The sequence below is a fragment of the Takifugu rubripes genome, chromosome 8 (genome assembly GCF_901000725.2).
Source record: "Takifugu rubripes chromosome 8, fTakRub1.2, whole genome shotgun sequence".
Lineage (NCBI taxonomy): Eukaryota > Metazoa > Chordata > Actinopteri > Tetraodontiformes > Tetraodontidae > Takifugu > Takifugu rubripes.
The window spans coordinates 8,876,989-8,889,225 of NC_042292.1; the positions used below are offsets into that span (position 1 = coordinate 8,876,989).

A 12,237-nucleotide genomic window follows, 5' to 3' on the forward strand; every position below is an offset into this window, starting at 1 on the left:
AAATTGATAAAGTCTTATTTTTAAAAAGATGGCTCTGCCCGTCAGTGGACTGGCGCTGTTGTTTTATAGCGCCACCTGGCGGTCACCTGCAATAACAGCACACGTGTTATATTTTTGAAAGATGTATCAGAAGTTAGACGACACAATTTGTGCTGTCTCACTCTTTTGAAGCATCATTCATTTTTCCTCCCCAAAACTCAAACTTAACTTCAATTTATTCCCATTTGTAAAACATTTGCTATATCCTTTTCCCTTCATTTAAATGACCACGATCAAATAAATATTTTTATTGTTTTTAATAATCATAGTCATAATTATAATTATGAACAGTTTTTGCATGAATTTTTTTGAAAACAAACCCAAAAACATTCAATGGCACCGCTGCGTCTCACAGGACTCAACCATGCATAAATCTCATATTTAAAAAAAAGAAAAATAAAAAATATATATTAAAAAAAATATGCGTACCACTGATATACAGATTTGATATAAACAGGCATATTGGTCACAAACCAATTACAATTATAAACATGGCTTCTTTTACAATACACAACCAATTGTGAGATAAGAGGATTTTTAGAAAAAAAGAAAACATTTTGATTTTATACATTTGTACATTTTTTTATGTCCTTTTTCGTTTTAATTTGTATATTATTTCAATGTTCAATGCACAAAGAGTGTTGGCATTATGTCCAACGCTCACAAACTGCAATTTATGCATTCCCTCTCTCTCTCACACACACACACACACACAGACACACACACACACACACACACACGATACAAGTGTATCTCAGTGTCCTCAGGTACCTGTGAGTGAATCCACGGTGGTGAACGAGGCCATCTGGCGGTCAAAGCAATGACACATTACATTCATGTACCAAATTGTTGCTGAACACACATTTTTTTGTACAAATAGAAAAAAAATGTGCAAAGAAAAAGGTCACTGCCCAGAGCGGTGCAGGTGACAGCCAAGGAGTGTTGGAGAAAAAGCATCAGTGAATCGTAGAAGTGCATCATGGTAGTGCGAATCAAGGTCAACCGGTGCCGGTTGGACCAAAACTGAAAATACAGCAACGTCACCACTTTTGTCAAAGTATTCCTCTCTCAAGGTTCTGCACGGGCACCTAAATTTGGAGAATGTGTACATTCTAGCGCAGATGAGGTTTGTTTCAGTCAGTCTGACAAAGAGCGACGTCTCCAACACCGAACACCAAAATGGAGCTGGAATTCCACTTTGAAAAGATTTCTGTTTGCATATTGAGAAAAAAATCTAATGGACAATACAGGAACAACAGCGCCATGTAAAAATAGTCTCTAAAAACTTTCCTTAAAATTTAAATTTGGGGCTCATTAAAAAAGTAGAAGTGCTCTGGATCAGTATTCAGATAATCATGCAGAATCTGGGGGGGGGGGGGGGGGGGGGCAGAAATCCGAGTACCAAAATTAGACCAGACCTTTAAAAAAGAACCGTACGTCTCATTGTACCAAAACTGGGGTAGTGTGTTTGGCCGAGCGAGCGTGCCGAGGCGACAGTAAAATGGGGCTTGGATATGAAGCCAGTGTGACACGTTTGGCATTTCAGCCCAATGATTGGCGGCCAGGACAAAGTGAGGCGTTAACCATCGAGTTACTGTAAACATCTTCGCTTTTACATCACCTGCAGTGCCTCTTTAAAAAGAACTGGTTGCTATAGCGACTTTGTGTGCATGATTTTTGGTATGCGGCTCTCCAAGCTTTACCCATCAGCCTCAGCGACTGCAGCCTGACATACTGTACCGCGTGAGGAACTTTAACGATGCTATTAGGTATTTAGCACCACGTTCTACCGTGACGTTTTCTTCGATGTCAGGTGTACATTGCCACTCTCGAGGAATCAGTTCCATGTCCCGTCGCCATGGTCACAGCGGTTAAACTGAACGTCGCTGTTGTATATAAGTTGTACCAAGTTCCACAAGCCATCCCGAATGAATGTTTGCAAGAGCAGAGGAGAACCTGGACCCGACCGGGATGTCAGTCAGGTTACAACGGCAAGAATAAGAGCGGCAAGATTCTTTTTTTTTTAAAGCAGAAGATGTGATAAAAATGTTATCGGCAGCTGGAGGCGGAGGGAAGAGCGCATGAGCTGGGATCCAGTTCAACCCCAAACTGCCACCGTTACAAAAGAAAGGCAAAATCAGGTGTTGGCGCTGGACTGAGATCAGCCTGGTTTGGGTGGACCGTCTGAAGGCAGGGAGGCACAGACAGCCCGCGAGACACGGACCCTTGCAGCTCAAAGCCAGGGAGATGATCCGTGAGACTCGCTCCCACCACGCACTGACCGAACGCAAAAGGCACACAGCAGAAAATGGCAGAGAAGGAAGCAAATGGAGGAGCAACGGAGGTGAAGGGCTGCGTTTTGGGGAGTGCTCTTCTGTGGGGCGCCGCGGGCCCAGGCCATCGCCGGCCCTCGCAGCCTTGAGAGGAAACTACATTCTGGGGTCAGGCTGCGCTACGTCACCCCTGTAGGTCCGCCGTGTTTGAAGGAAGAAACCTAACAGACATTTTAAAAGGGTTTGCGGAGGACGTGCTTGACGACTCCTTTTAAAAAAATTAAGGTGCAACTTGTGGAGAACAATAAAATTAAAATCTGTGTCTTTTATGGCAGTCTCACACAAACAGAGACAGGAGAAGCAGGAGCCGACACACCTTCTTCCAGCCACTCCTCCTACTGGTCCAAGGGCAGAGGTGGAGACGGGAGGGTCAGAGGGCACATCTGGTAGTCCAACAGGGAAGCGGGGAGGGTATTAATGTACGAAAATGTGCCTCAGGAGCTCGTCCGCGGACGGCCGCTGCTTCGTCTCTACAAAGATCCGTTTGAGGAAATCTCGGCAGTGGTCCGACACGTGAGCGGGGAGCACCGGGTTGGTGGGCTGAGTGGCGATCTTAAAAATGGCGGCCATGGCTTCGAATTCAGCCCAGGGCGGTCGCTGAGTCAGCATCTCCACGACAGTGCAGCCAACACTCCTTAAAAAAATAAAAATAAAATAAAAAAAGTGTGAAGTAAGTATATCAAAAACCAGCTGCGAACCTGACGTCACACCAGACGTCTCACCATATGTCTGCCTTCCTGCCGTAGCCTTCCCCGCTGATCACTTCTGGACTCATCCAGTAGGGGGTGCCAGTCACAGACATAATGCCCTTTCCTGACAGACAGATGGTCTGAAGTCGCCGACTGGCCCCAAAATCTCCGAGCTTGACATTTCCCACAGAGTCACGGAGAATGTTGGCCCCTGGAAAAGACAAAAACTGGAACTCACCTGCGGCCGTTCACCAAGAGCTCAAAACCCAGCGCAAAGCGGTGGACTTTACCTTTGATGTCTCTGTGGACGATAATGTTACTGTGCAGGTAGGACACCCCCTCCAGGATCTGCCGGGTGTAGCGCCGCGTCACGTTTTCCGTCAGCGCTCCGTACGACTTCAGCTGGTCCTTAATGGAGCCCTTGGGGGGAAAAACGCGAGAAAAGGCGGCAACAGTTTAATTTCATCTTCGAGAAGCCAGGTGAATGGTCACCATCACCATGGCGATAACGCAGCATCTCCCGTCAACCTATAAACGCCACATTCGAAAGCACTCACGCCAGGCATGTACTCCATGAAGATAGACAGCGTGCGCTCCGTCGTGTCTCGGAGACAGCCGTAGTACTGGACGATCCGCTCGTGACAAAGGTTCTTCAGCAGCTGGATTTCACATTCTAGCGCGCTCACCTCCTAGAAATAGATGAATAGTTGTACGTGCATCAAAAAAGCAGCCTTAAACGCCACGAACCTCAACTGTGAAAAGCAGCAATCTGGCTGACTCTCACCTTGCTGGTCTCTGGACTCTCTGGATCAAACTGGACCTGTTTGACCGCCAGTTCCCGTCCAGTATCGGCATCATAGCAGAGGTACACGCGCCCAAAGGCTCCCTGACCCAGCAGCTTTCCAAGCCGCCAGTTGGTTGGAGCGCGCGGGGCTGGTGGTACAATCGTCACACAATTGAATCACCAGAACAAAACAGACAAGAAGCGCCGTAAAATCAATATTCCGCTCACATCGACTCGGAGGACTGATGTCCATGACCGACAAGGTTGGGGCTGCAGCTGGGTTGGGAGCAGGTTCGATGTCACTGCCCCGTCGAGGCCTCCTGGATGGTCCTGGAACCTCTTCCAGGTCAGGGGTGAAGACGCTGCTGCCGCTGCTGGTACTGGGCGACTGTTCAGTCGGGCTGAAGTTGACCGGCGATCGAAACCCGTGAACCTGGGTTCTCCGAGCCCGAGGGAAGGTCTTCCTCCCTGTTGGGCGTAGCACAGGTGTGACACAAAGAAACCACAGTGGCTATAGAGTCTGGACGTCGGTACAAACCGTCGCTGTAATCCTGAAGGCCGAAGGGAATGCCGTATCGCCGAGGATATGTTCCGCCTTTCCCTGACTTCTCAAAAACTGGGATGTCGTACTCTAAGGAGACAGGAAAAAAAACATGTTCTTAGGTCCAGAAAGGGGAATAAGCACCCTAAAACTAAAGGTAGACAACTCAAATCATCTGAACTGATCCCTCATTTACCTGGAAAGTCCTGATGGTTGTCGGGGTAGCTCTGTGCTCGAGGCATCCTGGACTTTGGATAATCACTGTAACAGATCCAAAGCGCAGTGGTCAACAACACTGACGGTCAGAAAGGTGGCTGTGCGAGCATGCGGGTCCCCACCTGTCCAGCGGGCTGTCTAACGAGGGACAGCTTCCAGACGCAGAGTTCTCCGGACTACTCATGGACAGTGGATCCAGCATCTGAGAGGAGGAAACAAACAGCACCCAGAGTGAAGGACAGGAACCTGGAACTTGCTTCTCTTCAGATGTTGCTGTTTTTCCCTCCTTTTATCATCATTCTAAACATGCTGCAGCACTGCTTTCAAATCCCGAGAGGAGGTACCTGGTCCATGCTCTCGGGAATGAACTCTCCCTCGCTGTTGATGCTCGTGAAAGAGCCGTTCCTCGCCACCTGCTGCAGCGCGTCAGGAATATATCCCGGAGGAGGGGAGCTGCGATCTGTTGAATGGGAGCCTGGGAGATGAGAACAGATTTTTATTCCTTTGAAGTGATGGCTGAGTTCGTCATGGCGATGATGAGGTAAAGGGCCCGTCTTCACCTATCAAAGCCAGCATGCTTTTCTTGTCTGTCACCCGGAATCCGGTGTTGTCCAGATCCTCGTGAGACGGCAACAGGTCCATACTGGAGGAAGAGTTCTGGAAAAAAACACATTTTAGTGACACGCTTCAGGTTTTTTGCCGTTCGGCATCGACGCGTCAGCTCAATCTGCCGACCTGAGACAGATTCTGAAGCACCAGGAGGATCTTCAGGCTCTTCATGTGAACGCTTCGATCCAGCAGCTCCACTGCCTTGTCGAGATCGTCCTGAGTTGTCAACGGAATCACCAACTGCAGGAAGAACAAAGAAAATATTTTTAATGTTTAAATGGATCAGCTCTGGAGGCTGCTATCGTTCAGCCACCCACCTCATTGTTGGTGTAGTGAAGGTCCATTGTCTGACCGAATGCCACTTTAGCCTTGGCCTTCAGGTCGTCCAGCTTGATCGGCCGGGGGAACTGTAAGATCCTTCAGAGACAAAGAAGGGAAAGAAAAATATGTCAGTGACACAGAACTGTGCAACAGAAACACAGCAGGAAAGTGATTGAAATCCTCACCGCTTCTCCCCTTTGAACTCAAACTTCACTCTGATGTCGTTCTGATGGAAAGATAGTTGCAGACACAAAGACGCATGAAAGGTTTGACCCCCACGACCCTCAAAACATGTGGATAATATAAAATAACAAAATGATTCCAACATGTCCAAAGAGAGTAGGAAGAAGCAGAAAGCTGATGAATCCTATTCCTTCTCCATCTCTTAGTCTTAAAGAGAAATTTCCTGTCTGTCATGACCTCAATTTCTGAACACAACCAACTTTGGTCACTTAATGAGCCTTCGAGAAAAAAAATTAAAATATACATCGATGAACATCACACGAGACGCCTCATGTCAGAACCCTCCTTCTTCCATCTACCATGAAAACACCAAATGTTTGTAGCGGTTTAAGCTACCTCGCGCTTCCCCACAGTCTGTTCCACACCGCCAATGGAAACGCTGACTGTTTTTAACACAACGTAAATGTTTAAAGCTATATTGGCCCCTCATTGATAAATCCCTTCTCTTCGCTGAAGTTTCTGAGTATTTCCTGGGGTTATCTTCTTGTTTCTGCTGCCTTGTGCAACATTTATGCTGTTGGTGATGAATGGATGAGAAATAGCCCCACATTTGCTTGACTCCAGAAAAGACACCCAAAATCAGTCAACTCCAACTGTGACACCCCCCTTTTGAGAGGGTCGTACCTGATTCTTGGGCGAGGAGGCTTTGGGTTTTCCCAGATCTGACGGGAACATGGCAGGACGGCTGGAGCGGTGCAGTTCGGCCAGGTCCTGCATGATGGAGTTCAGCGCCTCCTGCTCATCTGAGCGAAAACATCAGACTTTATTTGACAGACTTGTATGTTTTCCTGGAAGGTTAGAGAATGTGTCTAATTGTTTAACGTTGGTTATGTTACATTTGGTTTGTTTGGAGCTTTTCAAAAATGATTCCTCATATTTCATAAGTACTTAACATCATTTTCGTCGGTTCTCTCACAATCTGAGGGGGGGAGTTCCCACTGACAACTTTGGAAAATGAGGTCTTAAATAAATAGGAAGAATATCTCTAAACAATACACAAACATACCCATCATCATGGCACGACGTTTGAACCAGGAGGCCAGGAAAGAGGAGTCTCCCATCAAAGGAAACCCTTTCTCCTACAAAAGCAAAAAAAGAAAGTTGGTCTTCGGAGTTGTGACTGCGCTCATCTGACTTAGTTAAGATCATACATATAGTAAAATATATAAGATTTAAACATCAGAAATATCTTGAAATATGAACCCAATATTGTGATACCTGTGGTGCTGTCATCTTAACCGTGCACAACGCCACATACGACGCATCAATCAATGAGCAGCAAAGACTCATGAATTAATCAGAAGTGCAAATGTTCCAGCCCAAATAGAAAGGGAAAGGAAATGTTATGAGTTAAAACATGTTCTCTAGTCATACGACAGTAAGACCACTTAAGTGTTCTATTTCACAGTCCTGGCGTGACAAAGCACAGACTTTAAAATATATATATACATACATATGTGTAGAAATTACATTTTGCACAATCAAGATGGCTTCTGCAGAAGAGCTGATCACATATAAGTGATGAGACTCTTTGAACGCCACTGAAGGACCAGAAAGCCTGACAGATGCATCAGGTCGATGACAGAGATTCTTTAAGGAATCCAGAACAAGCCAGGCGTGTTGCAGAACGCAAGTATCTTGCAAAGAAGCAACCCCATATCAGAACTGTTGGCAGCAATAACATTGCCACTGTTGTGGCCTCATCTGGTAGATAATTACCTCGCAATTTCTTTCCCAGCAATGACTAACCTCAAACTAAATTCGACAATTCATGTGAGACACTTTTATCGCCGCGTTATATTGTCGATCTCCCTTCCAAAACGCGCCGATGGACGTGGGTTAATCGCGAAACCATCAATGTTGATACAACCCAGCGTTGGCTGGAAGGAGAAGCTAAGCTAATAGTAGCGGAGCATTCCATCTAAATCTTGCTGTCAGGCCAGGGAAGTTGTCAAGCTATGCTAAAGCTAGCTAGCCGCAAAAGCTATTTACACCTCGCAAGCATTGCACGCCCTTAAAGACCAACAATTAAGCCAGTAAACGCGAGATTCAAAGCCAAATATGCCGGTCTTGTTGATCTACCTGGTGGTTTGTAAGTTTTGGGTCAATTCCTCATCCACAGGGCCGGTGACAGGAGCCCCGGGCCCCGCGGAGAGCCGACGTAGGAAGCAGAAGTTTGGCAGTCCGCTCCCAACTTCACTCGAGCCCTCCTGGCCACGACGGCGAGGCCCGACAGCTTTCAGATGAGCTTACCGGATCTTCCCAGACAGAAAGATGACCCGGTAATTGTTGAAACAACACAGTATTCACGCACTGGGCGACGGTTCAAGCGAAGTTAGCCGAGAGCTTTCATTTGTTTGGTCTTTACAACCCGGTTGACGGCTGCTACGCTCGCTATTACCCAGTTTCGGGGGGGGAAAAGTGTTCTTCGGAAGAAAATGTTACCGGAAGTTGACAGATGTGGCTGACAAAGTAAAAGCTCCTCTTCTCGAACGTGGGAATTCCCGTAGAGAGGTAGATTTATCTTTTATTTTGACAACCTGACATTCCGTGTGACTTCATTTTTTTAGGAGCTTGACAGGTCTCAAACCCCCAAATCGAGTTGCAAGAGTCCAACCAAAACATTGTCTGAGAAATCTGTCAGTTTCAAGATTCACACGCGAAACTAACCTGGCATATATTTGACATTTAAGAAAACACATTACACACTACACATCTCCAATTATGGAACCTCCCTTCCAACTGTTGTCTCTGATCATCTTTACCCCATCTATTCATATTCGTGTACTATTTTATATATTTCAGGGGTATTTCGCCATTGCAGTAATTTAGTCAAGGAAATGTATGTATGTACCAATAATGAATTGGAAGTGTCATAAGACCTCGACTTAAGACACAAACAGTGCCCTCAAAGAAGTTATGGAAACAAATCAATGAAGAAAAATAGTCATTCGAAAAATTCAATCTTAAATACAGATCAACTATGTTAGAACAATGGCAGTCTTGTTCTATCAAGTACATGACCTAATTATTACAATATGTTTGTATTTCAAGACAATTTCAAATGAACATTTTTCAATGGATGAACGTTAAAAAATTAATTTTAATTTATTAGTGGAAATGACTGATAAATTGCGAAATGCAGTCGGGTTTCTGATAATCTGTTTAGAAATCCTGCCTGTTTAAAAACTGATATGGCGCGATATGACATCAAATGTATCAAATGCATTTATATCACACGTAGAGGGCGATTAAAACACTCAATAATAAGTTTAAAAATTAAGTTTGATCAATATTTTTTTTTGGTTGTTTCCAGTTCTGTTTTTTTTTAACGATAATGAAAACAGCGAAGAAGTGGTTCGTCACTTCCGGTTGATGTCTCATAATATTAAGTGAAACCTGCGACTGGAGGCTAACGGTACATCTATTGTTAGTGTTATATTCACGACACATAGAGGGAAAATATGTCCGATACGGTAAGATATACATTTTAACATTGGGGTTTCCTCGAAATTTAACAAAATCTACATTGTGCATTTGTCGGTAGTAGATCGTGTTTAGCTATTTAATATGCTAACCATTAGCTAATGTAGCTTTAGGCCCTGAACTGCTTATTTGGCAGCTTATCCTTACAAGTAACTTTGGTTCCAGTTAAATTTTAAAGTTCGTTAAGAGCACATAATCAAGCAACCAGGAGTATGTAGGTAGGTAATGAGTTTCTTTTTTTACTCTGTTGTATTCAAGTGCTTTGGTTTGTTTACCTCCTCATGTTTTAGGAGACAAAACCATCCAGCCATGATGTGGGAGACAAGAAAGATGGGGAGTACATTAAGTTAAAAGTGATCGGCCAGGTAGGCATGAATGAAAAGGGTCTTGAATAAACGGAATATGGAACAAAGTAAAGTTATCTCAAATTAGTCTCCTATAAGTAGGGCTGGGTTCCAATCTTACGTTCTTTGGGGCGTATGTGGGTGTATTGACTTGGAGACTGCTATTACTAATTTATTAACTGTCCAAAATTTTAACGTCAACACAATAGGTATCTGATCACGCATATCCACGACTCCAAATTTCATCATCTAGCTTGTTTTAAATATGTTTAAAGGGCAACGACAATGTGCAATATACACAGAATTAAATCAGCACCAATAGCATATGAAATTGCCATATGAAGTGCTCATCCGACACACAGTTTGCTTTGGAGTTGGAATTAGTTAACCTGAGTTATAATAACAGTTAAGTGTTCTTCATTATCGCGTGCTTATTGTGCACACAGGATAGCAGTGAAATCCACTTCAAGGTGAAAATGACAACACACCTGAAGAAGCTGAAGGAGTCGTACAGCCAGAGACAGGTAGGAGCAAAGAGAGAACCTGACACTACCTGCCATCTTTTATTTACTGATAGTGAAATTGTCCAATCCCCAACCTCTAAGACGAAGCAAAGTTGTATTTTTCACTAAAATCTTGGACCTCTTATGACCTTTATTGGAACTTCTGCCTTGCACCAGTTACTGTTACTGATACGTGTGCTTCTTGTAGGGTGTCCCAGCAAGCACGCTAAGGTTTCTGTTTGAAGGACAGAGAATTGCAGACAACCAAACCCCAAAAGAGGTAAGCTCACCTCTCGCAACTTCAGGATCCTTGAGTTCCCTTCATGCATAAATATGATTCATGTACTACCCTGTGATATATTTCTGAGAATCATAGGGGTTTGTTCTCTGACTAAACTTTTCCCTTTTTCTTCCTGATCTTCATGTCAGTTGGGGATGGAGGACGAGGACGTCATTGAGGTTTATCAAGAACAGACTGGCGGACTTTGGAAAGATTAAACCTGCTGAATTTCTAAGTCCTATTTTTTTTGTATGTTATATTGGTCTTATGAACGTATATCTTGTTTTGCCTCAAACCATCTGGATCAAGATTGTCTCTATCAGGGCTTCCATGAGTGAGTGTAGGAAGGTGAAAAGACTGAGCTAAGGAGTAGTCTGCCCGCTGAGCTACGCCTGGCGTGGATGCGCAGAAGTTGTGAATGCAGATCGGGGATGTATTGAGATCTAATGGCTCAGATCACATTTGGATCTACACTGGGAACAAATGCTGCTCTATTTCTTAAAAGAAAAATCACTTTGGATATGCAAACTTTCTTCTAGATGAATTCTCCCTCTGATGTGGAGCCATTACAGGGCAGCTACCTGACTGAGACCTCAGTGTCCTCGTGATTGTCAAGCGTTAATGTCCACATCAAAGGTACAGTTCGGATCCAAGTGCTCAATAAATTGCCAGCAAACAGTACTGGTAATTTTGACAACTGTTGAGCGGATAATCCATCCAGAGAATATCTAATGTAACTACTCCCGCCTCATTGAGGTTTTAGTTGAAAAGGTTTTACTCCGAGAATGTTCTCGGCTTCAAACTCGATTTAAGACGAACCAGCAAATTTTGCTCGAGAAATGATTTTATAGAATTTTCTAGGGATCCTCAAAATCATGAAAAAAATGCAACCTCAAGATGATTGAGTTAGGTCAGAAATTTGGACACATCGTTGTTGTTTTGGTTTAAAAGACTGCATTCTCTTTTCCATTTCTCTTCGTGTTGTTAGGGAAACATCACAAACACTTTAATAAGACAGAAGTACATTCCATGTGTATCAGGGCATTTAGCAGACATTATTAATGGAGTTCACCGTTGCGGAGTTTGTCACAATCATAATTCTTCAGATTCAGACCCCCAGAATGTGTCGTCACTAAAGAGTTTGAGAATTAAAAGGAAAGTTTTCACACAGATATTTGAGCTTGCAAACATATTTTAAAATACTTGTTGACGACTTGTACGTGTTGGACTCCATGTCAGCGTGTTTGAATGATGTGCTCCATTTATCACAGCCCATTCATCATCCAATACCGTTGCTAAATATTTTGCACTTTGTGGAAATCTTCTGCTTGTTGGCAGTTGTTCAGCATTTTGTTCAGTATTGCCACTGTCCTCCAGCAGTTTTTTGAATGGTAATAGAGCAGTGGCCTGTTATTATGTGTGTAGGTCTTTGTTTTTTTTAGCTGTTGTGTATGTGAGTGAGTGAGCGAGCATGCGTCTGCCACACTGCTCTACTACCATCTGTAAAAGATTCCAAAAAGGAAATATTTCATTGAATAATTCCAAAAATTGATTCTTTTAACATGGCTAATCGTTGTTATCTTTCCTTTGTGGGTGGTGGAGCTGGAGCTCAACCCCCCCCCCCCCCCCCCCCCCCCTCCTCAGGGCAGGACGGGCTGTGATTTGAGCCATCATGCAGATCTGTGAGGGAATTGTTAAAAAATAGAGAAACACTGATACAGATGGTTTGAAATTCTGGAGATGAGCTTTTTGATTTTGTTTTTTTGAATAAAATATTTAAGAAAAAAAGTCAAATGTCTTTTTGTGTTTTCTATTGTGGTTGAGTGGCATTGTTTTAATTCACTAACAC

General features: G+C 44.0%; 2 protein-coding genes across 4 annotated transcripts; one reads left to right on the top strand and one right to left on the bottom strand.

The window, feature by feature from the left end:
- Positions 1–281: 281 nt before the first annotated feature.
- On the bottom strand, positions 282–7,991 carry map3k2 (mitogen-activated protein kinase kinase kinase 2). 2 transcript variants are annotated; one of them, XM_029840774.1, is made up of 18 exons: positions 7,858–7,979; positions 6,994–7,060; positions 6,782–6,854; positions 6,400–6,518; positions 5,718–5,758; positions 5,529–5,628; positions 5,338–5,451; positions 5,163–5,259; positions 4,947–5,077; positions 4,725–4,804; positions 4,583–4,647; positions 4,384–4,476; positions 4,074–4,313; positions 3,846–3,994; positions 3,619–3,750; positions 3,352–3,481; positions 3,095–3,272; positions 282–3,006 (listed from the first exon to the last, which is right to left on the bottom strand). In XM_029840774.1, the coding sequence occupies exons 2-18, from the start codon at positions 7,006–7,008 to the stop codon at positions 2,787–2,789; spliced, it is 1,977 nt and encodes a 658-aa protein (XP_029696634.1). In that variant the 5' UTR covers positions 7,009–7,060; positions 7,858–7,979; the 3' UTR covers positions 282–2,786. The 2 variants fall into 2 exon arrangements, with proteins under 2 accessions (XP_029696634.1, XP_011604589.2); XM_011606287.2 differs by lacking the exon at positions 6,994–7,060 and having other exon boundaries at positions 7,858–7,991.
- Positions 7,922–12,176, top strand: sumo1 (small ubiquitin like modifier 1). 2 transcript variants are annotated; one of them, XM_011606288.2, is made up of 5 exons: positions 7,922–8,057; positions 9,552–9,626; positions 10,052–10,129; positions 10,317–10,388; positions 10,538–12,176. In XM_011606288.2, exons 1-5 carry the CDS (start codon positions 8,019–8,021, stop codon positions 10,604–10,606), a joined length of 333 nt encoding a protein of 110 aa, XP_011604590.1. In that variant the 5' UTR covers positions 7,922–8,018; the 3' UTR covers positions 10,607–12,176. The 2 variants fall into 2 exon arrangements, with proteins under 2 accessions (XP_011604590.1, XP_003966620.1); XM_003966571.3 differs by lacking the exon at positions 7,922–8,057 and adding an exon at positions 9,076–9,251.
- The last annotated feature ends 61 nt before the right edge of the window (positions 12,177–12,237 follow it).

Bases quoted from the DNA above. Each gene is read 5' to 3' on its own strand.
- map3k2 (XM_029840774.1), bottom strand. The intron at 5,452-5,528 runs GTGGGTGGCTGA...TTCTTCCTGCAG, and splicing joins TTCACTACACCAACAATGAG to TTGGTGATTCCGTTGACAAC. The intron at 3,007-3,094 runs GTGAGACGTCTG...TATTTTTTTAAG, and splicing joins GGCAGGAAGGCAGACATATG to GAGTGTTGGCTGCACTGTCG.
- sumo1 (XM_011606288.2), top strand. From the start codon at position 8,019: ATGAGCTTACCGGATCTTCCCAGACAGAAAGATGACCCG. The intron at 8,058-9,551 runs GTAATTGTTGAA...CTCATGTTTTAG, and splicing joins CCAGACAGAAAGATGACCCG to GAGACAAAACCATCCAGCCA. The intron at 10,130-10,316 runs GTAGGAGCAAAG...TGCTTCTTGTAG, and splicing joins AGTCGTACAGCCAGAGACAG to GGTGTCCCAGCAAGCACGCT.